Source organism: Diaporthe amygdali (genome assembly GCF_026229845.1).
Source record: "Diaporthe amygdali strain CAA958 chromosome Unknown NODE_10_length_1141467_cov_65_626103, whole genome shotgun sequence".
Classification (NCBI taxonomy): domain Eukaryota; kingdom Fungi; phylum Ascomycota; class Sordariomycetes; order Diaporthales; family Diaporthaceae; genus Diaporthe; species Diaporthe amygdali.
In genome coordinates this window covers 411,876-437,711 of record NW_026517030.1, presented here as the reverse complement: position 1 = coordinate 437,711, position 25,836 = coordinate 411,876, and the positions used below count along the sequence as shown (strand labels likewise).

At 53.7% G+C, this 25,836-nt stretch overlaps 9 protein-coding genes across 9 annotated transcripts; 5 read left to right on the top strand and 4 right to left on the bottom strand.

Moving 5' to 3' along the window:
• Positions 1-1,268: 1,268 nt before the first annotated feature.
• On the top strand, positions 1,269-3,773 carry J7T55_009107 (long chain fatty acid oxidase; the record flags this gene model as incomplete). Its single annotated transcript, XM_053142037.1, has 4 exons — positions 1,269-1,639; positions 1,717-2,827; positions 2,890-2,974; positions 3,043-3,773. 4 exons carry the CDS (start codon positions 1,269-1,271, stop codon positions 3,771-3,773), a joined length of 2,298 nt encoding a protein of 765 aa, XP_052994948.1.
• Positions 3,774-4,247: 474 nt separating this feature from the next.
• On the bottom strand, positions 4,248-6,654 carry J7T55_009106 (C6 zinc finger domain-containing protein; the record flags this gene model as incomplete). Its single annotated transcript, XM_053142036.1, has 2 exons — positions 4,248-6,525; positions 6,596-6,654. 2 exons carry the CDS (start codon positions 6,652-6,654, stop codon positions 4,248-4,250), a joined length of 2,337 nt encoding a protein of 778 aa, XP_052994947.1.
• Positions 6,655-8,283: 1,629 nt separating this feature from the next.
• Positions 8,284-8,594, bottom strand: J7T55_009105 (uncharacterized protein; the record flags this gene model as incomplete). Its single annotated transcript, XM_053142035.1, has 2 exons — positions 8,284-8,508; positions 8,571-8,594. 2 exons carry the CDS (start codon positions 8,592-8,594, stop codon positions 8,284-8,286), a joined length of 249 nt encoding a protein of 82 aa, XP_052994946.1.
• Positions 8,595-9,870: 1,276 nt separating this feature from the next.
• On the top strand, positions 9,871-10,298 carry J7T55_009104 (mitochondrial import inner membrane translocase subunit tim-9; the record flags this gene model as incomplete). The annotated part of the gene is made up of 3 exons (XM_053142034.1): positions 9,871-9,881; positions 9,959-10,037; positions 10,113-10,298. The coding sequence occupies 3 exons, from the start codon at positions 9,871-9,873 to the stop codon at positions 10,296-10,298; spliced, it is 276 nt and encodes a 91-aa protein (XP_052994945.1).
• Positions 10,299-10,808: 510 nt separating this feature from the next.
• Positions 10,809-16,533, bottom strand: J7T55_009103 (uncharacterized protein; the record flags this gene model as incomplete). The annotated part of the gene is made up of 3 exons (XM_053142033.1): positions 10,809-12,128; positions 12,278-16,361; positions 16,463-16,533. 3 exons carry the CDS (start codon positions 16,531-16,533, stop codon positions 10,809-10,811), a joined length of 5,475 nt encoding a protein of 1,824 aa, XP_052994944.1.
• A 685-nt stretch (positions 16,534-17,218) lies between these two features.
• J7T55_009102 (uncharacterized protein) lies at positions 17,219-19,563 on the top strand (the record flags this gene model as incomplete). Its single annotated transcript, XM_053142032.1, has 2 exons — positions 17,219-17,538; positions 17,601-19,563. 2 exons carry the CDS (start codon positions 17,219-17,221, stop codon positions 19,561-19,563), a joined length of 2,283 nt encoding a protein of 760 aa, XP_052994943.1.
• Positions 19,564-20,822: 1,259 nt separating this feature from the next.
• On the top strand, positions 20,823-21,522 carry J7T55_009101 (uncharacterized protein; the record flags this gene model as incomplete). The annotated part of the gene is made up of 2 exons (XM_053142031.1): positions 20,823-21,000; positions 21,050-21,522. 2 exons carry the CDS (start codon positions 20,823-20,825, stop codon positions 21,520-21,522), a joined length of 651 nt encoding a protein of 216 aa, XP_052994942.1.
• A 989-nt stretch (positions 21,523-22,511) lies between these two features.
• Positions 22,512-24,258, top strand: J7T55_009100 (uncharacterized protein; the record flags this gene model as incomplete). The annotated part of the gene is made up of 4 exons (XM_053142030.1): positions 22,512-22,719; positions 22,824-23,773; positions 23,905-23,989; positions 24,083-24,258. The coding sequence occupies 4 exons, from the start codon at positions 22,512-22,514 to the stop codon at positions 24,256-24,258; spliced, it is 1,419 nt and encodes a 472-aa protein (XP_052994941.1).
• A 166-nt stretch (positions 24,259-24,424) lies between these two features.
• On the bottom strand, positions 24,425-25,513 carry J7T55_009099 (synaptobrevin; the record flags this gene model as incomplete). Its single annotated transcript, XM_053142028.1, has 2 exons — positions 24,425-25,279; positions 25,340-25,513. 2 exons carry the CDS (start codon positions 25,511-25,513, stop codon positions 24,425-24,427), a joined length of 1,029 nt encoding a protein of 342 aa, XP_052994940.1.
• Positions 25,514-25,836: the final 323 nt, after the last annotated feature.

Here is a 25,836-nt window from a genome sequence, read left to right as displayed (position 1 = left end):
AGATTCCTATGAGATAATTTCTATGGGATGACCTATCATGGGATAATCTCCCATATGATACCCTTATGGGACACTTTCCTATAGGAGACCCTCCCATGGGATGCTTTCCTATGGGATTACGTATACATCAGGCATCTTGTGGAATGACCTGGGAGGTGGTATCTCGGTAGGTTTCCCTTGTCCTCTTCCTTCTCTCCTAAGTACTTGGCAACAGGCCTTTGGGATCCCTGTGGGCTAGACAGCTCTACGCATTGATCATTGCGCACGTGTGTACTCCGTACGCATACAGCCCTGGCGGGCACGTTGCAAGTTTGTTTACAGTAAAACAACGGCGGCCCGCCAGCGCCCGGGCGGATTTACAAAGCTTCAGCGTTGCATCTAGACCAGCCTGACAGCCTGACAGCCGAAATGACCGTTCATCATCTTCGCTGCTTCGCTAGTTTACCAACTGCCGCGGCTTAGCTCCTGTCAAATGTCAAACACCGTGTGGGCGCGCAAAACACAACTCTGTTCCCACGCGCGTACATATTGTTGTCATGTAACCAGTGGCACAGCGCGCGCGCCCCCTGCCCGACACGCCGGGCTCACCTGCAGCAATCCCGACGCACATGTGGCCATGTTCCCGTCACAGTGGGTTCGGGCCACACCTTGAACCGCCATGGAGGCCATGCGCCGTGCAGGTGAACCCCTCGGTGGGCTGAAGGTCTATGATCCTTCCACCCACGGTGTGTACGGTCTCCACGGTACGGCATCGGGTTATGATTTGCTCGCTTCCACCCCCTGGACATCGAATTGTGTTTGCTGCTGGCCAGTGACAGTTGCATGATGAGTGGGGTTCTCCTTCGGGTCCGGGAACGCGCCTCGCCATCTTGGTTACTGTGTGTTGAACCCAAGCGGGGGCTCCGCTGTACCTGCGTCTGGATCTGATCATGGTACGGGCCAATCTTGCCAGGGCCCTGGCCGCCTTGCAGCGCAGATGTCGTGTCACTTTCGTCTATCTGTTTGTCCGTCCAACTGGGCCTGGGCATGTGAACCCGACAGATCGTTCATCCCTCTCAGCCCCCAGCTCTCCACTCCCCTCCTCGGCCCGTCGCGCATTTCAGATCTTCCCTAGCATGCACATCATGATTTGACGTCGTGCGGCTAGAGCCTCCTCTCTGTTGTTTATTCGCGGTCCCGTCTCGGCACCTCCCCTAACAAGAGGACCATCTGAGCACTCACGAAGCCACCCAGAACCAAGGTAGTGCCGCGCTGGGCCTTTCTCCGCCATGGCTTTGACCGAAGAGATCATGACACCCCAGAGTCCGGCCCTGCCTGAGCTCCCTCCCCTTGATTTCTGGAGCGAGACCGAGTGGGCTGTCTTCAATGCAATCTTGGACACCATCGTCCCGGCAGTGGTATCCATGTCGTCACTGACGCACAAGGAAGGTCAACTGGGCATCCCGGATGACGAGTATTCGGCCGTGATGGGCAAGGCCAGGACTACAACGCTCGAGTCACGAGACGAGGCATCTCTGAAGGCCTTCATGGAGGACAAAGCCTCAACTCACCCAGCCGTGCGCGAAGTCTCGCTTCGGATAGCCGCCCGTCTATCAGTCGCGCAGAGGGACGGCCTGAAGCGTCTACTCAAGTCCTTGTCGTCAGCATCCCTTCCATCGTAGCCTTAGAAAACTCGGCATCACGTGAGAACCACTGACAAGTCGTCAATATACACAGGTCCAGTGTCGGCGCCTTCCTCCTGACCGGCTCGTGCGTCCCCTTCCACCAACAACCCGCCCATGTCCGGGAATCTATTGTTCAGGGCTGGCACAACTCCTGGTTCCCCAGGATGAGGACCGTCGCCAGGAGTCTCGTCAGGGTAAGCCAGGTGAGCTGGCTGATGTCCTCGCCGACATTCCGGGAGGTCACAGGCTACCCGGACATGCCAGTAAACTGGAAGCCGGGCCTTGACTTTGGCTACAAGTTTCTCCAGTTCCCAGGCCCCACATCGAAGTCCCAGTCTGAGCATGAGTCCGTAAGCGAACCGGCCACAATCGAGACGGACATCGTAATCGTCGGCTCGGGCTGTGGCGGCGCAGTCTCCGCGAAGTTCCTTGCCGAAGCAGGCCACCGAGTCGTCGTTGTCGAAAAGGGCTACAACTTCCCCACATCTATGCTGCCCCTCCCGGGGCCCGTCGCCAGCCGATATCTCTTTGACAAGAGCGTCGTCAACTCCGTGGATGGGTCCATAGGCATAGTGGCCGGCGCGACATGGGGCGGCGGCGGGACGGTCAACTGGAGCGTGTCGTTGCGGACTCAAGACTTTGTGCGGAAGGAGTGGGCTGCTCAGGGGCTGGATTGGTTCGACGGCCAAGAGTATGATGAGTGTATGGACCGCGTGTGTGAGCGTATGGGTGTGGCGACGGAGCCGGTAGTCCAGAGCCACCGCGGCCAGGTGCTTCTCGGCGGGAGCAGGAAACTGGGCTGGAAGGCCGGTGTGTGCCCTCAGAACTCCGGCGGGAAAGAACACAGCTGTGGCCACTGTACCATGGGCTGTGGCTCTGGCGACAAAAAAGGCCCGACACAATCGTGGCTTCCAGACGCAGCCCGTGCAGGCGCCGAGTTTATCGAAGGTTACACCGTTGACAGGGTGCTATTCGAAGAAGTTAGTGGGAACAGGAAGGCAACCGGTGTAGTGGGTACCTGGGTATCAAGAGATACTCACGGAGGTCCAGGTGGGCTGATGGATGAGAGAATATCCAGGCAGGTGGTGGTCAAAGCCAAGAGGGTAATCGTGGCCTGCAATGCGTTGTTCAGTCCTCTGCTTCTGATGAAGAGTGGCCTAACGGTAAGACTGGTCCTATGTTGGTCCAAGTTGAAGCGAGGTGAACTAAAGACTGACGCCTGCAGAACCCCAACATTGGGCGCAACTTATATCTCCACCCGTGTAACATGGCGGGCGCCTTCTATACCGAGGATGCTCGTCCTTGGGAAGGTACGCATGAGCATATCCGCCAGGTCAGACTTTTTGTGCAAGCCTCCATCATGCTAACCCTCGGCTAGGAGCCATCATCACAAGCTACTGCTCCGAATTCGAGAACCTAGATGGCCATGGCCATGGCGTCAAGCTCGAGACCACCAACATGACACCATACACATGCCTCTCAGCCATGCCCTGGCGTAGCGGCCTGGACTTCAAGCTCGCCGCGCTCCGGTACCGACACTTCGGCGCCTTCATATCGGTGGCCCGAGACCGCGACCCGGGCAGGGTGGTGATGGACCCAGCGACGGGCGGCCTCCAGATCGAGTACACGCCCTCGGCATTCGACCGCGCGCACGCCGTCGAGGGGCTGATAGCCCTCTGCAAGATCATGTACGTGACAGGGGCCCGAGAGATCGACCCCTTCATCCACGGCGTGGAGCCGTACGTGCGTGACGACGCGGAGCTGCAGCAGGCGGCCGCCACGTCTGCCGCCGCGGACGGCTCGGGCCTCTACCAGATCGACGACCCAAAATTCTCGGCCTGGCTCGACAAGGCGAGGCGGCTGGGCAACGTCCTGGGCAACCCGCCGTGCTCGTCGGCGCACCAGATGGGCACTTGCCGCATGTCTGCGACCGAGGAGCGGGGTGTTGTCGACCCGTATGGTAAGGTGTGGGGCACGGAGGGCCTGTATGTGGCCGACAGCAGCGTGTTCCCGTCGGCGAGTGGTGTCAACCCAATGATAACTGTGATGGCCATCGCGGACCGGATAGCGAGGGCAGTGGGCCGGGACTTGAACGAGGAGAAGCAGTGAGCATGGGTTAAGATATGCGCAAAAACATGTACTTGGGCCAAATTTTGGGATCCGGGAATCCAAAGCCGTATTGCTTAGATTGTGCCTTTCTGCTATAGGGAACACGGAACATGGCTTTGTGTATATATAATCCGGTTCGACATACACGCTCGGTTCTTGAACAAGGCTCGGACGTCAGGTTGCGCACATGTACAGTATATATATATCAAAGACTGTATGCCCTATTGTGGACAGCCCTCAGTTACATTTCTATGATTAAGTCTCCGATTCTTAAGGCGGCCGACCTTGGGATCTGTAACGACAGCCGTAATATATGTGGATGATACTGATGCGCTGTCACCTTGTGATCAGCATTACCTTGGACCCCGTCCTCGGGTGTACTTGCAACTGTATTTGCGCAAGATTTAGACAGTCCAAGCCCTGCTCAAATGTCGCGGCACAAGCTGCCTTGATAACTCGTCTCCTCGTGTGCGCTTATCCTGTAGCCACCCAGTCGGTCTGCACATCCCACTCTGCGTCAGCCCCATGTAGTTTTCTGAATACGACAACCCAGCTGCCGTCCTCTCTCTCACGTCCGATGATGGCGTCGTGGACTCGTAGCTCCTCCGCTAGCCCAAATGGCGCCTCTGTGATGAGACCGCTTGGGAGAGTACTGCTTGTAAGATGTTGCTGCTGCTGATCCCAAGGAATCGCATTTGTCGTTGCCGACTGGTAGAAGCTATCCTGCTGTGATTGATTGCCCAAGATAGTCTGATAGCTTTGCTCGTCTGCATCGGGCGAAGATCCACCCAAACTCGAGTGAGATGCAGAGTCACCCGTCGCATGTCCGGTGAGATGCATTTGCTTCTCGTTGTGATGGTACAAATACGGGGTTGTTGGCGCAAAGTCCTTTCCTAAGTCCGGCTGATACGAATCCTGGCTGCTGTGATCTGGTTGTTGATGTGCTTCATGCGGCCATATGGCAAGCTCATTTTCCCGCGAGGGTAAGCCACTTGCTGCCGAATCCATGGCCGAATTGAATGAACAACCGTCTGTTGAAGACGTGAGAGAAGGTTCCTGACTGAGCGACGAAGGAACATTGGCATCTCTCTGAAATACTTGGTCTGTAGACGGCTCCATGCGTTGGTCGGCATCGAAATCGACGAATCGAAAATCGGGGACCGGACGCGGTCCCGAATTATTTTGGATTTCTGTATTTATCTGCTCTGTTGCTCTGTTCGTGCCGCGAGGCTTTTCGTGACTTGAAAATTCCGGCTGGAGTCTAGATTGTTGCTCCATGCTGCGCTCGGATGCAGTGTTATGGCCGACACTGGTACTCCTTATGCTCGAATACTGCGGAGATTGAGATGCAGATATCGATGAGAAACTCTGCCTCTGAGCCCATTGCTCCTCAAGGGACACCACATGTCCCGCCAGTGCACCCATCACACTAGCTCGCCAGAGGTTTTCTCGTCGGGATGGATCTCGTCTGAGTAGGCTGAGTGCTGATCGACGGATCAGGGGGTGCCTACATTTGGTGGCCACATAGTAGAGAGGGGGGATTATGTGGGTCTCGAAAGTAAAGTTGCCTCCAGGTAATTGCTGGCTAGGACCCGAAGAGGGATGTGTTGGGATCGTGGCAGATCCATGTCTTTGAGGCGGGAACACTGGTTGGTGTTGTTGCGAGGTTTCGAGGTCAATGTATGCAGCTGCCAAGGGAACGATCGCTGCGAACTGAGCTAGGTAGTTATCGTAAACCACCTCTGACGAGCTCAACGCCGTAGAGATCCAGATATATTGGGCATGCAGATACATTTGCAGGACAAGAAGAGTGTTCTCAGGGCCCGGCTTCGTTCTTGATGCTTGGAAGAGTGAGAAGGCCACATTAAACTTGGCTAATCGGCAAAGTAGGCGGTCTTGTTCGACCTCGAGCAACTGCATCGTCTCCCGCGATATTGAGTCGCTGCTATTCTTGGCCGGCCGTGCTCGATGCGTAAATCGGAAGGCTTGCTCCATGAATTCGTGCATGAAATACCTCAAGTGGTCCATTGACCCGAACGTATCAGGTATGTCCCCACGGGACTTCAACGAATCTGGTAGGGCCACAGGGGTGCCGCCAAAAAGAAACGATGTTAAGCTCAGTCGCGTATATAGAGGAACGACGTGACGTAGGATACATTCCATCTCAGGGCCATTATACCGCTCATCCAGCCGAGTTAGAAGCTGTCGGCCCTGCTCAAGATGTATGAGAGACTCTTTGTCCTTTCCCTGCAAGAACTCAATACAGACGAAGAGAACACAGGTGAGAAGTGATGCCAGCGGCTTGGTGAGTGGGTTGTTCATCTGGTCCAGGAGACGAGCGATAGCTTTGTTGTACTGTTGCAAAGCGAAGGACTGTGTCGGGCAGCCATCTGTTGACTGGACGATTGTGCCTTGTGTGAGCCCCTCGTGCAAGGTGCTCACGGAGAGCACGGCATGGCGGACCGCTGGCTCAGTCTGAGCAACTTGGAGCACAACACTCCTCCAGAAAACTGCGTCAAAGTCTCCCGAGATGCATGGCGCGGTGACATGCTGAAAGAAGTAGAAAGCTCGCTTCTCCTCTGGTGTAGAAAGGTCGAGTAACGGACCCAGGACACGGTCCTGAGGTGTGGGGTCTTTGGGTCGGCGCCTCGAGGCCAGGTTCCGTGGATCCAGATACCCATCGCATTTACGCCCGGTCTTTGTGCATCTCAGACAGAATGGTTTGGTCTCATCGCACTTGACTTTCCGTATCCTGTCGCAACGAAAGCATTGGTGAGCTGCATGTCCATGAAGCTATGTACTGTGAAAAAAATGTCTCTTACTTGCAAGTGACACAGCCGGTGCGTACCTTCAACATACGAAGACTTGTTAGCACGCTCATTGCAAGGTCTTGGGTGACATGAAGCCCTTCTCACTTTTTTTGAGCCCCTCCTGCCCGAAGAAACTATCGCGGAAGGGCTGGAGGCACTAGAGTCGGATACCATGTTGTCGAGATGGCAAAAGCTGTACAAGGAAGCGCTCATCCCTGAACCCTCTTTGAAATGCTGACGTGATGGTATGTTCATTATATACCCTCTTCAGGTCAGGTCATACGTAACTGCCCATGCGCGTGCTTGCAGAAATTAGTGTGACCGGGTGCTGAGGAGAACATTGTCGCGGAAGAGATACCGGAGAGGGCTTTTGAGGAGGGAACGTGCTCCACAGCCGATGACATCGGCAGGGTGATATCGTTCTCTAATGTCTCGAACGTCTGCCTTGAAGGATTGGGAAAGCCAACAATGGAGGAGGTGCAAAAAGCCCACGCTGCATTACAAGGGCAGCATTTCCAAAGTCACTGCCACTGACAGACGACAAGGGGGAAAGGAACGGTCAGCGGTTGGCGGGCATGGCCTCATGCCCGTCTAAGCAGGGGATGATGCATTCCAAGGCGGGAGGATATGCAGTCTAAGGCATGGTGATTGACTTCTCGATCCGGCCAAAGAGCCTGACGGCATGGCAGACAACCTGGATATGGCGGGTGAGATGCAGCTATCTTGAACGGTGTGGCCCAGGAAAACGCCTGAGTGGGTGCGAATAGCTGCCGTCTAAGTTGGCCTTGGCCCAAGGGTTCGGATCCTTCCACCCGGGGCCCCTCCTCATCGGGACCAATAGACTAGGTGTGGCCAGCCCTACATCTGCAATATCCCAATGGCAACGGGTACCCTGAAATAGACTTCAACAAGATAATGAGCATCAGCACACCCGAACCTGCGGTAAGAAAGGGGGGGCTTTGCTAGCCCGTTTGGCAACCGTTGCGACGTCCAGGGACAAAATGTGGCAGCCTGGGAGCCAAGCCTTTGCTGCGGCAAATCCAGCGGTGGGAACTTGACAGAGGCGACATCTACAAGCCAGGCCTTGGTCGCCCCCTCTTTTTCGCTCTATGATCTTAGGAGTCGGGGCAGTGAGCCCTTCTCGACGCTGCATGACGATACTTACGTATGAGTTTGGCATGCGAAGCCGCGTGAAGAGCCCCGGGGACGGGTGGTAAGAAAGACGTGACGCTCGGGTTGCACGAATGCTTTGTGTAACCGCATTGCGCTTGCTGAGGTCGCTAAAGTCTGGCGGATCTTCTAGGCAGGTGTATTTTAACCGGCCCACTACGCGTGCTCGAAGTATGTCGTACGACGTGATCCTCGTCTTACATGCTTCCAACGCATTTTGCTGCTCTTCCCCTCCGCACAACAGCAAGCTGACGGTGGCATTGAGCTTACTCTCCCTTGGGAACTGAAGTGACAAGTACCCCACGCTGGACCACAGGATTTCGCGCTAGTTTCGATATCTTGTTGCTTGAGAGTGTTTGTCTGACCAAGCGCCAACCCGTCGGTCATCTTCGCGTAGCACAAATGTGCAGCGTGGTTGCGCAGAGTGCACTTCGGGTCACACGGGGATTGGAGCGTGTCGTCTTGACAGCTCCAAACCATCTGTCCGGTGTTTGAATCCGGACTGCGGTGTATATCGAGGCACCCTATCATCAGATCGGCTTGCCCCGTGGCATTAACCACTTATCCTCGTCTTCGATTGTCATCAGCCCTACCACCTCGGGCAACGCCCAACAGCTCGACAAGTCCAGCGTGCCGCCCAGCTCGGCAAGCTGCAAGGACCAGGGATTCACATCGACAATGCCGATGGCAATTTCCAGCTTGAGTTCCTCTGTCGCGAGCGTGTAATGTGGCGATAGCCAGACAGGACTGTGGGCCTACCAAGGACTACGTGATCCTGAGACCGACTCTCTCCTTCAACCCAGCCCACAGACCGTACTCTCGTAAGCTGCTGCTCCTGCATGGCTGCAAGTGTGTTTTCCGCATCGAGTTTCTTAACCCCGAACATGTACAGGTGCCGGTCAGTAGATTGTGCCGGCACGAACAGAGCCAAAATGGCCCTGCTGACGTCGCGCCCAGACTTCCAGCGCACGAAACAAGAATGTTGCATAAGCATGGTTCGCCATGCACTTGGTAGCTGCTGTCTGTCTGATCCTCCTAGACGGATGCAGACATGATGAGGACTCTGACACCTTCTTGCTGCGTAGGAGGGCCCCTTTAGATTCGGAGGATGGGGGCCAATATCGACTCTCGGCACCGACGCGACCGAAAATAAAGGTTGGTATCATTCGCTTCAACCCCAGGTTGTAATTCTGTAGTGTACCCGTCCGATAGGTCAGAGAAATCAAGGAAAAGGTAAAGGTGCAACAAATAGAGACCGGCGAACGGGACACCGATGTTACTGTTGGCCCACCTCATCGTCTTGTTAGCGACAGTCCCCGTTGTTCAGGAGAGAAGTGAGTCTAAGAGCCCGGATGTGTACATAATGGCCACGATGTATACCGACGGGCGGGCTCTTTCGCGCTTGTCGGGTCCAATCGGGTTCTTGTACACCGTGATGTCTCACTTGTCACACAAACTTGAAAAGACCGGTTTGTGATGGGCAGCAGAGGAAAGTGACTGGTGACTTTGGGGGCGACAAAGGGACGGCGCCTCAGTACCGATCGCGTACAACCTCAGCATGCCCTTCTCATTCGTCAGAGCCAGCGGATCTGAGCGCCCTCGATCCAACGTCGTGGCTGGAGAGAGTCGAATGAGGGTAGAATGAGGAGATGTGGCATGTTCCAGACAGGATCTATCAGGATGAGTGCAGATGCGTCGAGTGATTCTGAAAGGGTCCCCGGGGAACACTGCCTTGGGGGCGCACAAACGCACAAGCACCGAGATCAGTCACACAACTGGCCATCATGGATGGACTGTGAGGTTGAGACTGGGACTGAGACTGAGACTGAGAGGAAGGTTGGAGGAAAATTACAGGACTCTGGTCAAAAACTGTAGGAATAGATCCCCTTACGCGGGATGGATGGATCCTTGGCCGCGGCTTCTAACACTGCGCGCGCCGTTCAGCTGGGTAAGGGTCTGTGCGCTGGGAGTCCCAATTCCCTGCGTGACATCACCAGCGCCGAAGCTCCCAAATTTCTTTCGCTGCGCACTGCCATCCAGAGCCACGCGAATTCGACATACTAGCGACCAACAGATCAATCCATCTAGCTACACAAACATACCATATCACAGCAGACATGGATCAAGTGTACGCCGTGCCCACATCAATGACTTCCGCATTGTTCAAATGACCCAGGAGCTGACCACCTCTCCTCACCAAAACAGACTTGGAGGACTCAACGCCAACGAGCAGCGCGAGCTCGAGCAGCGCATGCAGAAGCGCCAGGTGAAGGAGTTCGTCAGCGTAAGTAACAAAAGATCGAACCGCCTACAGCCCCCGGCCACTTCACTAATGCTGACCCTCCCCCCGTGCGTGTAGCTCTTCGGCAGCCTGGTCGACAACTGCTTCATGTCCTGCATCGACGACTTCACATCCAAGGCCGTCTCGTCGCGTGAGAACGGCTGCGTCGCCCGCTGCGTGCAAAAGACCATGGCCACCCAGGCTCGGCTCGCCGAGCGATTCCAGGAGCACAACGCCGAGATGTCCAACAAGATGGGACAATAGGAGATCGACCGTCGCTGAAGTAACGGGTGAGCCACGTCGGCAGCAAGCCGTGCGGTCCTGCCTCGATGAGGAATGGTCACCCCGAGATGGCATATCGTGTTCGAAGTTGGAGGGTTCAAGGATGGCGCATTGCGCAGATGCATACCGCCGATGATGATGCTCAGGCCTGGCTATGTCTGTACTGGAATGAGCAACGGGACACGGCAACTCGGTTGGATTACGAATACAATTCTGTGGGCACATCATTACCATTTACAGCCCGAGGGAGTATTGTAAAAGCGAGCTTTTGTCAAGGCAGATATGGTAGTAAGGCGTAACTCAACTCACATGGAAAATCTTGAATGGGAAACACATGACTTCTCAATGTTCTGTATTATGGTATCGACGTCCCATCATGCTTGCCGCTATAATTTTGCTATCCGTTCCAACGCCACCCAATGCCACAAGCCGAGTACAAGCTTCAACTGTGGCAAGCCCAGAGTTGATTAGAGCCGATTGCTACAACTCAGCCTATTCTGAATCATCACCTAGCACCTCCTTCACCGTCTCCAGCAGGGACACCACCTTCTGCTCTAGCACACTAACCTCCTCAATCCCCGTCTTCATGGTCCTCCAATCAGCTTCGCGCTGGCCCAGGGGCAAGAGCCGCTCCCGCAGGATCTTACGGCTCGTCAACCAGTAATCCACATTCTCGAGCGCGGTGGCCGAGTCCCACGATACCTCAGGGATCTCATGGTTGAATTCCGACCTGTATTTTCCCAAAACCTGTGTTAGAAGTGCAAGGGAGTTGATTTCTGACACGCCGAGCAAAGTCACATATTGGGAGCTTCCGCGGGTCGTAGTCCTGCTCATCCCAGGAGCTTCTATGCGATCGACGCTGCTATGAAGGAGGTTGGGGAACTGGTTGAGAACGCAGGCAACCTCAGTGGCTACGTTGGGGCCTAGACCCGGCGCTGACAGCACGTTAAGCAGCAACGGCAGAATTCCCTTTGCCCAGATATCGTAGCATCGTTGCGCCCCAACATTATCTGCGAAGGGTGAGACATTCGGCCGTTGAATATGAGTCGTGATATTGGCCGACGTAAGCTGGCCAAGAAGACCGTCGGATGCGAGGTGTTCGGCGATAACAGGGACGTTAGATAGTTGAAGGAGGAACAAGATGCTCAGTTCGCCATAGACTGGGTCACCTTTCACGGCCAATTTGTCAGCCCATGAGAGGAGAGATGTCGCAGCCTGTCCAACGTCCTCAGATATCATGATGTTGAGAACCTGGCCGGAGACCTGGTCAATGCCTGGCAAGCACAAACAAGCCTGCAGTATAGCAGTAAGGAGGGCCAGATCTTCGGGGAGAACTGCGACAACCGGGTCGTGTATAAGCGCAACCAGCGACCGGAAGCCTTGAGCCACGACGCGTTGAAGAATGTTCAGCACACACTGCAATACCTCGACAATTCTATCACCATCGGTGTTGATCTCCCGGACTCGCTGCGCTGGCCTTGACCGGGTTGTTTTTTGCGCCCCACCTTCAGCTTCTATTCCATCGGCGGCGGGTGATGTTCGATAGCCCCTCAACACAACATAGAGCATTCTCAACATCGTCCTCCAGTATTGAATCTGGTCAGGCGTGAAAGGGTTATCGATGCCATTGAGAGTTGTCCATATGACCTCAAGTAATTCAGCAATGTCTTTTGCCACAAGAGAAGCATCGGTGAGACGTTGTACGAGTACCATGGCCAGGTTCGCACGAGATTGTGTGATCCTCTGGAAGATGCGTTCAGGGCCTTGATTACCCTGGTTAGAGACCAGGCATTGCTCCGTGACTTGCATCATCTGTTTGGTGATCAATTGTCCTTTGGGCAAGAGACAGCTGCTGAGTTCCAGCAACAGAAATTCCCAAGCGTGAAAGAGAGCCTGTGCCAGGAATTAGTCTGTGTGTACCTTAAGTAGCCAGGCCGGGACAGCTTGAAGATTCTACTCACGATTTGTGCGTCCACGAGAGAGAGATTAAGGTTGGCCGCTGCCATCTCATGCCGAAAGCCATTTCTCTCTCGTGGTCCGGCCCACCCAGGGTCAAACCTCAACATCTTGTCTGCAAGATTGAGGGCATAGTAATATTCGTCACCAAGTTCCCTCGGTATCAATAGTGTCCGTTGAAAGCTTTCCAACGAGAAGCCAGGGTATTGCTTTGAGAAGTTTTTGGCAAAATTGGCATGTAGGGAGCTGTTGTAGCCGGACACTGTCACACCTTCACGTAGGTAGTAGTCGACATCATTAACGAGCTCTTGAGCAAATTCCTCCTCTCGCCCTGTTTTTCGTAGGTGGTATAGATGCATTGCGAGCGCCTCTGCAATGTAAGCCGCGATGCGAGCTTCATCACAAGCCTGGCTGGGGTTGACTTTCGCTGTCACAGAGGCTGATTTGAGCTGGCGAACGTAAGCTCGGAGCTCGGCCAGGCAGCTGTTATCCTCTTGAGACGCAAATACGGTCCATTGCCAGAAATTGTGGGCAGACGTTAACAGATCCAAGATTGCTAGTGTCTCTGAGGTGGACAGAGTGCGAATAGATCGCAAACGTGTCAAAGCTGTTCTGAGGATGGAGTCCGGTGCTAATTTGGACAGTTTTCCCTCGTTGCCCAAAGCTTCGCGCGGCGTTTTGCCCGTTAAAAGGCAGTTGGCCATCCAGTGTTGTCCATTACGCATGATAGTAGAGAAGAATTTCCATGTCTTCCTGGACACTGCCGGTCTCTCAAACGGCTTGTCCAATTGTGAAATTGTCTGCAAGAATGAGCGTGATATATGGGGACCCAAGTATCCGAGCAGGGACGGTGCCTCGGTGTCTTCGCGGCCGAGTCTCTCTGCCATTGCCCCGAGGAGGGATAGCACCGAGTTCTTGTAGGATGTATCTGTAGCACAGAGGCGAGCCAGTAGCGACGAACACTTGAGGATCTGATCCTCAATAGCGACTGTCGGCTTCCCGAGATAGTTTGCGACCCTGACCAGTGTCGTTGCAAAGTCCAGAACCGCAACTTGGCGTTTCGATATGATCTCCGACCGTTTGGGGTACAGTGACGAGTCTGGCATTCCAAGTGCGACAAGCATCGACGAAAGAAGTGGTTGAAATCTAAGCGAGGAGGACGAAGAGGACAGGAAACCATCGACGATATGCTGTGCTGCAGGTTCCAAAAACGCTGTCAGGGTGTTGGACTTGTCCGATGCACTCACGCTGAGCGAATAGGTGACAATGTTGTCCAATACCGGAATCAAATCACCGACGAGGATGCTCCGGTGAATTTCCGATGAAAAACGCCATGTCAGTGAGTTCTCGAGTATATCAATAGCGGTATGAGCTATTGACAGATTGACTTGGACCATGGCTTTGTCAGAGGTTCCTAGCCAGGGATTCTCCTTTTCGACTGAGCGCCCGCTGGCCTTGCTGCCAATTTTCTTTTGAATGGTGCCCTTCATTGCATTTGCGACCAGGTTGGAGAAGAACTTCACCACCGTTGATAGGAGCTCGAATCTTTCATCGACGAGGTCCAGCGTTCCAGTGATCCTTGACAGCCTTCCTGCCCTTGAGTCGCTAATCAAAAGATCACAGCGGGTCATGTATGACCATACACGGCCTGGGCAGATCGATAATATCGAATCTAGGAACTGAAGGCAGGTGGTCATGACGCGTATACGAGAAGCCTCCAGGTTCGCCAATTCGCCATCCACATAGTAGTCGAGGGTGTCGCAGATCACACTGACGATATCTTTCGTGCGCGGTAGAGCACGGCTAGCTTCCTGTAAAATGGCCAGCCCAGCCTCGACGTCTGCACTCGACGAACTGCTCTTTGCGGACGCCTTTATATTCTCGCAACGGATTGCTGTTGCCAAAAGAGACACTGTCTCAGCGAGTTCATCGGCTTGGAGCGGGCCGAGGGCCAGCTCGTATGAATCGGGTGCAAGATTGGCCTCAAGCCGTTTCCCCAGCAATGCAATGGTGGAGTGCTCGAACTGCACCTGCGCTATGTGACCGGTGTCAGAGGCAAGGTTTCCAAATGTTCCGGCAGGAATGCAAAAGGGCTCCTCGTCTGCGATAAGACGTTTGCGATTGGGTGATACAGCGAATAGTGGGAAGTCTTGGGTAAGCTCCAACTTGCCCAGTTCCTCCTCATCTGCCGTGAATTGCCAATACGGATCGGGCAAAGGAAGCGTCAGGGTCGGGGTCTTGAGCAGAGATTTCAAGATGAGACCCGAACGATCGTCTTCAGCCAGACACGTCGACAAAATCTTGCAAAGACTGGTGAAGGGAAGAAATTCGTATGGGTATCTTTGCAAAGCTTGCAGAATGTAAAACTGAAGGATGAGTGGATCGTCGAGAGCCACGGCCACAACATCGTCACTTAGCGACAAAGACTTCTTTTCCGGGATGTCCCAATATCCCTGGCCGGCGGAGAGTACCGCAAGTAATGTAGTGACAGGCTCCGATATGTAGCCGGTCACCGGAAAGCTGAACTTCAGGAAGTCGAGAAGGACATGACGGACTCTTGACCCTAGAGACGGGCGGAAAGCAGCATTCTGAGCCCCGCCCATACTGAGAGCCATGTCGGTCATGAAGTCGTATAGCTGGCCGCCAGCAGTCACTGCCCCAGCCAAATTCTCAACCTCCTGCAAGTCCCATTGCAGCGAATTTGAGGCGAAGGAAGTACTCAAAAACTGGTCATAGGACTGTGTTTCCATAGACACAACGCTTCCAGCAGATGAGCGCCTGCCTACTCCCGGGCGTTCCTCGACATGCTCCAATTCGCGTTCGAAACCCTCCTGGGCCTGTCGGTTTTGCTGCAGATCCCTCAGTTCAAGCCGCTCATGGTGCGAGCGCAGCATGCGCTGCAATATCAGGGCCCAGGAGAAGATTACCGGGCCGGATGTGAGCAGACTTGCGTTAGCCGCGTTGACAACCGATTCGTGTATTTCCTTCAAGGTGGAACCAGAAGTAAAGTAAGAATCCTCATTGACTTGAAGTGATATTTCGCCGTCAAGGAACATTATTGCTCTGGGAAGGTTCAGAATCCTCATGGAAATGATGCAAATCAAGTGCTTTATAGGCTGTATCACTTCAGCTGTAAGATCGTCAGACCCTTGCAGCTGATCGAGAAAGCCGTATGCGTCGACGAATCTGAACCAACGGGAAACAATGTCGGCAGAGAGAAAGACTGAGGAGAGGTCGATGATTCGGAAAATCGAGGCTAAGAGATGCAGTGTCTCTGTGAGGGATGTTCTGGTCCAAACAAGCTCCAGCTCTTCGGGGTGGACCTTTACATCCTTCACTGAGGCCCGCAAGGCGGAGTCCGGACTCGTCAGGCACTCGGGGACCAACTCAAGATATGTAGAAACAAGCTTCTCAAGCTGGCGTGTGTCATTCCTCACGTCCTTCAACAGTCGTTGGCCAAAGATGGTCATCAGCACCTGCGCTGATAGCTCTGCCTTCACTTCATTGATCTCCGAGAGTGTCTCGTTCAAGATCAGGTTGAGGACTCCGTCGACAAAAGCCATGAGATAGCGCCGCTCGGACATGTACAGGTCGACAAGGCGGCGGCGTCTGCCCGCCTGGGTGTTGAAATCGGCCCAGATGGTGTCAGCATCGGCCGTGTCGGCGGCGTTGACGAAAGCCAGAAGTGTGTTTGCTTGCGTTCCATCAGCACCGACGGCTTGGTGAAGATTTATTATGTCCTGGGCGGAGAAAGGCCCGGCGAGATAGCTCTGCGGCCTGTTCTGGAATTCGATTACGACGATGCGCAAAGCTGCAACCTCGTTGATCCCGACGCTGCTGCTCAACCACAACGAGTCCTCCTTGATGGCCTTGATGTCATACTTCTCATTAGGCGTAGGAGTGACGTGTATGGCGGCAGTCTTGGTCTCGAAATCGGCTCTTGACTGAGGAGTCGGTTTGGTGAATGCCGTGGCGGGAGACCGGATCAGGTCTGTCACGTAACGGTCTTGAAGAAAGTCTTTCAGGCATGGGCTGGTAAGGCGATCGGTGGAGGCATCTTGGAGAGCTGAGGCGACCAATTTCCAGGATCTATGGAATGATTATCATTAGTGTCTCTGCTTCCTCACGTGGGCAGGGTCGGGTTCGAGCTGCGCTGTTTTGGGCTGTTCTGGGCTGCATTGTTGACGTACAAGACCAGCTTGTCTCCCTTCAGGCACTCATCCAAGGAAGGGAAATAGACGCCATTTGGAGGCGAAGCCATGGTCGCAAGGCTCAGCAAGCAATGCGCAAAAGCCTCTGAGGTGCGATCATGGACAACAAGAAAGGCAGTGCCAAACTGTCGTCAAGATTGAAGGCTGGGATGAGGGGGGTTTGTGCTGCTGCTATGAGGTTTCGATGTTGGCCGACGCGCCAGACCTGACCGTGTATTATCCAGACCTTGTCGCCTGGGCGGTCCTCAAAATGTTAGCTCCAGCATCCCTGTCCCGTCAGAGCTTGGGAAGGGAGCCTATCAAACAGCAGCCAGGCCCCCACCAGCAACGAAGATGGACCCTGGCAGCACTGAGATTTGGCCTGCAGGGATCACCAGTCGCCGTTGCGGCACCGAGGCCAAAGATACGTTGAGTTTGTCTACCCGAACGGTCTGGAGCTTCAGTCGCCGCCACCTCGATATTTCGAGATTGATGTTGGATCATCTCCTTTGATCATTTGAAGAGTTGACACAGCCAGCCAGCCATCAGACACAATCTGAGTGAAGACGGATCTTGCCACATTGCCTTAAAGTCTCAAGGCCGTTGCCGTTCAAGCACACTTACTCACTCTGCCGACAGGAGGGGCAACTGACTCACCTGGGCGTGCTCTTTGAACATCATCTTTGACTCTTGGAATTCTCTCCCTACCACTCTTGCGGCGCTTTGTCTTGGCTGTGCTTGTTCAAAACTTCCAGTATGGCTTCATTGGACATAATTGATCATTCTCCTCATCATCCGCAGCCCTCTGCGTCTTTGCCCACCGCCTCCAATCTCGTCCTCATCGACAACTATGACTCCTTCACGTACAACGTCTACCAATACCTCGTCCTCGAGGGTGCTACCGTCACGGTTTTCCGTAACGACCAGATCTCACTGGAAGAGCTCATCGCCAAGAATCCCACCCAATTAGTCGTCAGCCCCGGCCCAGGCCATCCTCAGACGGACTCAGGCGTGAGCAGAGATGCCATTCGCCACTTTGCGGGCAAGATCCCCATCTTTGGCGTCTGCATGGGACAGTGAGTCTAACCCATCCCATTACGCATCTCCAAACTCAACGCTGAACCAACCTTGTACTTAGACAGTGTATATTGGATGTGTATGGTGGTGATGTCAGTCAGACGGGCGAGATTCTCCACGGCAAAACCTCGCCTCTCAGCCATGATTCCAATGGTGTCTATCGTGGCATGTCTCAAGGTCTTCCAGTCACGAGGTACCATTCTCTTGCCGGAACTCATGTGTCACTCCCGGAATGTCTCGAGGTGAGCTCGTGGATTGCAAAGGAGGACGGCTCAAAGGGGGTCATCATGGGCGTCCGTCACAAGGAGTTCACCATTGAGGGGGTTCAGTTCCACCCAGAGAGTATCCTTTCCGCCGATGGACGGATTATGTTCAAAAACTTCCTGCTTACTCAGGGTGGTACCTGGAAAGATGACCAAGAGCTCCGCACGGCTGTGGCCACGAACGGCGCCCACAACTCAGAAAACACGCCAAAGAAAAACAACATCCTGCAGAAAATATATGCTCACCGCAGAGCTGCTGTTGCCGCTCAAAAGCAGATTCCGTCTCAGAGGCCTGCAGATCTTCAAGCTGCCTATGACCTCAATTGCGCTCCACCACAAATTTCGTTCGTCGACCGTCTGCGACAGACTCCTTTCGACGTCTCATTGCTGGCGGAAATCAAGAGGGGCTCACCTTCGAAAGGCGTCTTTGCTCTGGATATAAACGCGCCGACACAAGCCAAGAAATACGCGCTCGCAGGCGCGAGCGTCATTTCGGTCCTTACAGAGCCTGAATGGTTCAAAGGTAGCATCGAGGACCTGAGGGTGGCGCGTCAGGCTCTTGAGGGCATGCCCAACCGGCCTGCCATCTTACGAAAGGAGTTCATTTTCGAGGAGTATCAGATCCTTGAAGCCCGTCTTGCTGGAGCTGACACGATTCTTCTGATTGTGAAGATGCTTGACACAGAGCTTCTCGAAAGGTTGTACAAGTACTCCCTCTCGCTAGGGATGGAGCCACTGGTCGAGGTTCAGAATGCCGAGGAGATGACAACTGCTATCAAGCTTGGTGCAAAGGTGGTTGGCGTGAACAACCGAAACCTCGAAACCTTCGAGGTCGACCTGCGCACCACGAGGAGCTTGCGAAGCATGGTACCCCAGGAAGTCATCATCTGCGCGCTAAGTGGCATCAACACCCATGCGGACGTCCAGGACTGCAAGAGCGACGGTGTGAATGCAATTCTGGTCGGCGAGGCCATCATGCGAGCATCCGATACATCCAAGTTCATCCAAGAACTATGTTCAGGTACCACGACACCTTCCCCAAAGATCGAGAATCAACCGCTGATTGTGAAGATCTGCGGAACTCGTAGCGCCGAAGCTGCTGTCGAAGCCGTCAAGGCCGGAGCTGACTTGATCGGCATGATCTTGGTACCTACAGCCAAACGTTGTGTATCACACGAGACGGCTCTGGCCATCTCGAAGGCAGTCCATGACAATCGCTCTACCAAGCACTTACCACAACCGGATTTTCCATCAAACATGGCTCGTGATTTTTTTGCAGGGTCCAAACGTAATTTGACTGTTAAAGGCGCCTCGCTTGTCGGCGTCTTTATGAACCAGCCTCTGGAAGAGGTTCTCGAGAAGCAGAAACTATACGACCTGGATGTTGTCCAGCTCCACGGCCGAGAGCCTGTTGAATGGGCCCATCTTATACCTGTCCCAGTCATCCGAAAGTTCCAACCGGGCGACCCTGGACTAGGTCTCCGCGGATATCACGCCATGCCTTTGTTGGACTCTGGCTCCGGTTCTGGTCTACAACTCGACCATGCTGCTGTTCGAAAGGACCTGGAGAAGGACGAGCACTTGGAGGTGATATTTGCTGGCGGCCTGAATCCCGATAATGTTGTCGAATCAGTCTCTGCCGTAGGTACTCTTTCGGCTAGGATTGTCGGTGTCGATGTGAGCAGTGGTGTTGAAGAGGGCGGTCAACAAAGCATAGACAAAATCAGGGCCTTCGTCAAAGCCGCCAAGTCCATCAGGTAGACTCCACTAGCACACGGCCTATTAGTCGACAATCAAGGACAGTCTTAATTCATTACGCGATACACGCCCACGTACCTGCCTCCCCTTGCTACCGCTGGTATCTATATTTTATGCGCTGAAAAGTCACTTAAGCCCGAACACGAGTTTTGATTGCATTTACAAATCTGATGCTTTGAGTGGTCTTCAAGCTGGTCCAAGACACTGTGGCTGTGGCGAAGCGAAAGTATATTGTGTCGCTGGAGGTATGAGCGTTCCTTGATCATGCGGCTGGGCTTCCGCGACTCTCTAAATCGGGTAGTGGCGATGCCGCTCGTAGCGTTTCGCCCTTCAAGCTGGTCCCAAGCAACCCGTGGGCTCTCCTTAGGGCCAAGAGCATCGAACGGCTACGCAACGGTCCGCCATAAGCACGACCACCATCATGTTTACACCAAATTGGCGTCGTCTATTCCCTGGCGGTTTTTCTGATTCATGCTAATTGGTAAGCCTCCACTTGCCAAAAGCCGGTGGAGGAGAGGTTCACTGTCCGTTTCAGCTTGGTCAGGGAAGCCTCCCCGACTCGTGGACAGACAGATCGCATGATATTGGACCATATGCACCTCTCACTACCAGTGCTCTTGGGATGCAATCCCACAACATTCTGATGCAAAGAGCCGTGATTCTATGGGCGGACACATATCGTTCCCCGATTCCGATGTGGACACTTCAGTACTCACACGCTCGTTGGCTCTCTTTGGTTGGAGCCCCTGTACCTAGCGCGCTGCATTGACCAGCCTTCTTGGCTTATGCCTGTTTCGAGCTATACAGGAGCTTACTGACATGGAATATCAGCTTGGGTGCTCGACAGCCCGTGAAAGCGAGATGGAACCGTATTCGGCTCCTGTCCCTCTGAGTCGACCTCGCTCTTGCTACAACTATGCTCGCATATAGTGACTGAACCTCAGCATAGTGTTACCCCTGTCTACATGCGGCATCGCTTAACATCCTTCTCTGCTTGTCGGGGTCCGGGCAAACACCGCAGAAGGTATGGGAGCTTGAATTTGGAGCTCCAAGCCACGGCGTTCTGACACGATGGCCCTCATGCGTGGGCAGGGAGGCAGCTCTAGCTTCGTAGTATAAAGGTGAAGCTCTGCTCCCTCTGAGGGCAAACTGAGTACCAGCTCATCAACAACATCTGCTTCAAATCCAACAGTCTCAGCCCCCTAGACCCCAACAATATCATAACTTCCCGGAGAAGTCATCACTACCCACCACTTATCAATATGTCGACCACTGTGACCATTGCATGGCTTCCTGTTAAGAAGGATGCTGAGAGCAGCACGGCTGTCGCCAGTCTGAAGGGGTTGAAGGATGCGAAGCTGGCAACTCCAGGTCTTGAGCACGCTTACCACGGCAAGGGGACCGATCCCAACGAGCCTCCCGCTGTTGAAATTATAGATAGTGAGTCCTCCGAGTCCTCTCTCTTACCAGTGACTAACTGCTTCAAAAGTCTGGTCTTCCGCGGACGCAGCCAAGGCAGCTGCCTCAAGCTCTCACGCCGCTGAGGTCAAGAAGCTGTTCGAGGAGATACTCGACAAGTCGAACCCCGAGGTCCGCCCCGTTCACAACCTATTCACACTCAACGGCGACTTCGTCAAGGTCGCCGAGTCTCCCATCGTGCAAATCGCGGCTACCATCGTTCCCACCTCGGTCAGTGCCTCGGACTTCGAGGCCGCTTTCAACGACGTCGTGAAAGCAGGCGGTGCGCCCGACGGCTTTGTCGCCGGGGCCCATGGATGGGGCGCGGAGGAGATTGATCACCCCAAGGCCGGAAAGTCCAAGGTATTCCTGGCGACGAGTGGTTGGACGAGCGAGAATAAGGCCAATGCGGCCAAGTCGGGTGCGGAGAAGACGTTCGAGCCCCTGAAGAAGTTCACAGAGCATCACCATGTTCGCACAACCGTTCTCACCAAGGAGAAATGAGCGGGCTTTTCCATAGGTCACGAATTGGGAATTTCTGAGCGGTATTTCTTTGGTAGTGACAGACATCCATAGGCTATGTACGCATCGTGCAATCGGTCGTTAGGCTGATCTCAAAAATAACATGCGATATAAGCACCTCCTCCAGAGCGCATCGGCTGCCTTTCACATATATCGTTCACCGTGCAAGTCGGTCATCATCTCCGCACCCAACAGTAAGCGGAAGTTTCTATCCCGCATTTTACCTTGTCAGAGCGCCGTTTGCTCTCAATTTTGGTTAGCTGAGCCCAGCTGAGAGTCAGGTTGCCTCAAGTGCTAAGCTCTTCTTCCTGCGGCAGCTTTCTTCTTCTAACTTGATCAATTCAACTTGAACATAGCCCGGGCTATCGAATAGAGACTTGAACTTCCATGTTACCGGTGCTATCGAGTTCGGAACATAGGCCAGAACGTTCTCACTCGTCCAACCCCGACCTACGGGGCCTCACTTCGCTCGTTCTCTTTCCTGACCTTTTGTCGTAACCATACTCAGGCCTCGACCATATCTTAAACAAGAAGAAAAGCACTCAGCTCCCACATGCTTTAGAAGTGCGCTGACATCATACCTCAGACGTTCTCAGCACATCCAGCTTTTGGTGTCTGGTCTAGAGGTCCGATATCTGCGCCACCGGCAGTCGGTCCATCGAGACCATTACTGTTGTTTCCTAACATAAGACTTCAAATCAGAGATCCCATCTCTCCGATTTGCTTCTTGATACCTGGCTCCCTCTTTGAGAAGCCATCATCTTCTTAGATCCCGCCTGAGCCCAAGCTTCCGGCTTGGAGATATTTCGGTCTATCGTTTGAGTGAATCCTTCCACTTCTTCCATAACTTGATGTGTCCGACATTCATACTTATCAGCCATATGAGGATATACGATAGAACCTGATGCCTTTTCCGCTCTCAACCCTTCGAAAAGCTCATCAACATCGTCCTTGCCCTGTTGCTGCACAAAATGGGCCACCTCAAAGGCGTCGTCGTCTGCATTTGCGGCGACCTACGCTCAGACAAAGACAAGAACAAAACAATCCGTGAGCAGTTTACTGATGAAAACATCAAGAATTGGCTCAAATACCGCGGTGGCAAACTCGTCGAGGAGGTCAATAAGACTACTACCCATCTCCTCTGCTCCAGATCCGCCTTCAAAAACAAAGATCCCATGGGTAAGTTTCCCGGTCTGCTCATTTTGAGTTTGCCTTTTTCCCTTGTTTGCAAAATGTTTGGATAATCTTCAGCGTGATCTAACTGATTCCCGACACACGCATAGTCCAGTCCGCTCGGAAGCGTGGTTGCTACATTGTCACTTACGAGTGGCTGGCCGATACTATACAGCTTCATGATTACCATGATAAAAAGAAAGCCCCTCCCAATCTCTATCATCCTAGAAGAGCTCGCGATGGTGATGCCATCTCGAACCTTTACACGGGAAAGAAGAAGCGCAAGACTGCTAAGCAGGCGCCAGTGGGAGCATTGGAAACCGCCGCCAGGGATGGTGATGATGAGACCAAAGCTGAAAAAGGAATTGCTGAAACTGAGATAAAGCACTCAACCATTCCAGAGGAAACAGACCCTCCAAATGTGTCCGAAGCACTCGAGAAAGAGAGCAAAAAGGTTGTCGATGACAAGAAGAAAGCAGGCATTCTCGCCAACAAAGCGAGCAGTAAGGCCGCTGGAAAGGCCGCTGGAAAGGCCAGTACGAAGCCCAAGAACAAGGAACCTCCTGTCGACCTCAGCCTCTATTCCGTGTGCAAGGACGAGCCCGGCCTGCACTCCATCGAGGTCTCGAAGCCTGGTTTGCGATTGATCCTCGAGCTTTTTGAGTCCAAGTCAGAACCAAAAAAGTTCTTGTTCGGCGCCAGAAAATACAAGACCAAAGACCCCGGGTTCTGTGCCAGGTGCTTCCCGAGCAGCGTTCCTGGAAGCAAGAAGCATGAGTTCAAACAGTTCAGGTTATTTTTTTGGCAATGCACAGGTGTCCATTGGCACCAACGGAACTCAGTGCCGAGCAAGGGGCCGTTTTACTACCAGTCCCCAGCTCTACCGGAAAAGACCACTATCAGTACCGGGCACAAGGAAACGTCCAGCCAGCTTGGGGGAACTAAGAAACGACAATCTATGGGTTTTGAAGCCTTTTCTCGCGAGCACTGCGATCACAAGACGTCGATGAAGAGGAAGAGATGCTACTCAGAAGAGCTTACCCCTGCAAGAGCCTTGAAGGTATCGAAGCCTTTGATTGCTGACAACGCATCTAAGACCACCAATGGTGAACCCACGACTTCGTGAGCGTGGCTTGATTCAGAAATGCTGGTCTCAATGAGTGATTGGTAGGCCCTGACCTCGCATCTCAGGGGTATTTGATTTGCGTTGCTTTCAGCGGTGCTTTTGCTTTCAACAGAGTGGTCGGCGAGACCACAACAGAGCCTGGTGGCACAAGTAAGTCTGGGCTTGAGTGATATTTTGGAACAGCGAACAGATTTGAGCGGGAGTGAGTCGCCTTGGGATTGCTATGCGTTCTTCATCTTCTAGCGCGCGACTCCACGCGCACGACGTCGAGATTTGTGATGGAGAACATACCATCCACTATGGCTCGGTCTTATGTGGACGGTTGCATGGGCTCGGGGGAGAGCATTTTAATGATCAACGAGGTGCATGTGGAATTGCTCGGAATGGCAATTGCACGGCATCAATCAGCGACCCAATAGACAATGCGATGAGTTTAGGCATTTTGACAAAGTCAACAGTCTACCCCATTATGCTAGTGATGTCCTCGGTCCAAAGTAGGTTCATGACCGGTTTTGCAGCGCCATGAACTCCGTGTGCTCACGATGCAGTGCGAAAAGCAGTGGATATAAAAGCCGTGCCTCGGTATCAGAATCGCAGCTTTGGCAGCACAAAAACGACCAGCACCAGCACGACCATGAGTCCGTAAATCCATGCGTACAGTATAACTCGTCCCCACCAGCCCTTCCCTTCCGTCATTCGCGTTAGGGCGCCCATTCTCCTCGCCGCCGCCTCAAGGCCAAGCTCGTTCTTGCTAAGCCCCTTTCCGGCCAGCTCGGTCATCTCCTTGTCCTCCTCGAGAGCCTCGCTGAATCTGAGAGATGACAACTTCAACTCCTTAGTGATCTTGCTCATCGCCTCCGTGATCTTTTCCTGTTCTCTTCGCTCGCGGTCGAGTATAGCTTCCGTCGTGGCAAGATCGGACACTTCTACAGAGCGGTCACCCAGTAACAGAGATCTTTGCGTGGTGGCGCCTGTGGTTTGTGCTGTGTCCAACCCCTTCTCTGTGTCTGACGAAGCAGGCTGTTGGCCCCTCGGCCGGAGAGTATGTGACGTGAGTGTGTCCGGTTTCTCTGATATTACCTCCTCTAGGGTCTCCACAATGCGCCCGTTCGCCCCATCCTGCAGCGCTTCTGTTACGCCTGGTTGATCGTCTCCTCCCGTATCGTGCTCAGGCAAACCAGTCGACCTGGAGTCCATGCTCTGACTAGGGGTCGCAATTATCTCGCTCAAGATGTCGTCTTCCTCGGAGCTTACATCGTCATCGTCGTCGACGGCGTGCGCGCTCAGCTCTTCCAGGTCCCTCATCCTTTCCGTCACCTGTTCTAGGAGATCTCGCTTCCGGTTGAGGTCGGCCTGTATCTCCTGCCTCCTTGCATGTACTTTGATGCCAAGCGCATCTTGCTGCAGCCTCGTGAGTAGCAGTCGCGCGTAGTCGATGTTCTGGTCAGCGCACCACGTCAGTCCACAGCTCTGCTTAGGTAGGAAGAGACAGAATCTTACGACGGTGACTTTCTCGCGCTCGAATTCACTGGTCCTGAGCCTCCGTTCCCGTTCTGCATCAGCTCGAAGGATGGTCTGCCGGAGACGGCCGAGGAGGCGATCCAAGTCGACTAGTGGGTCTGTCGGTTTGGATGTTTGTGGAGGAGCGAGAGGATCGAAGGTGAGTTGCGCCATGTTGTACAGAAGCGAAGTTCTTACTGCTTAGAGAATGTTTGTTGTTGTTTCCAGCAAGTATGCTCTCAGGTTTGGAGGGGCGGTTCGTCGTTGAAGAGCTGTGGCGCGAGCTCTCTATAATCTAGATACTCGGGGATCAAACGTGGCTGAAAGCTGATGGGCATACCATGCACATGCCTACAGGTACCGGGAGACTGGGGTACCTGGGCACACAGATGCCGATCTTGAGATTGGTATAGTACAGTACAGTAGTGTGTGAATGTCCTCGTTACCAAGAATTCAAGGGCTTGTTGATGATTCTGCAACCTTCCCATATTCCGAGT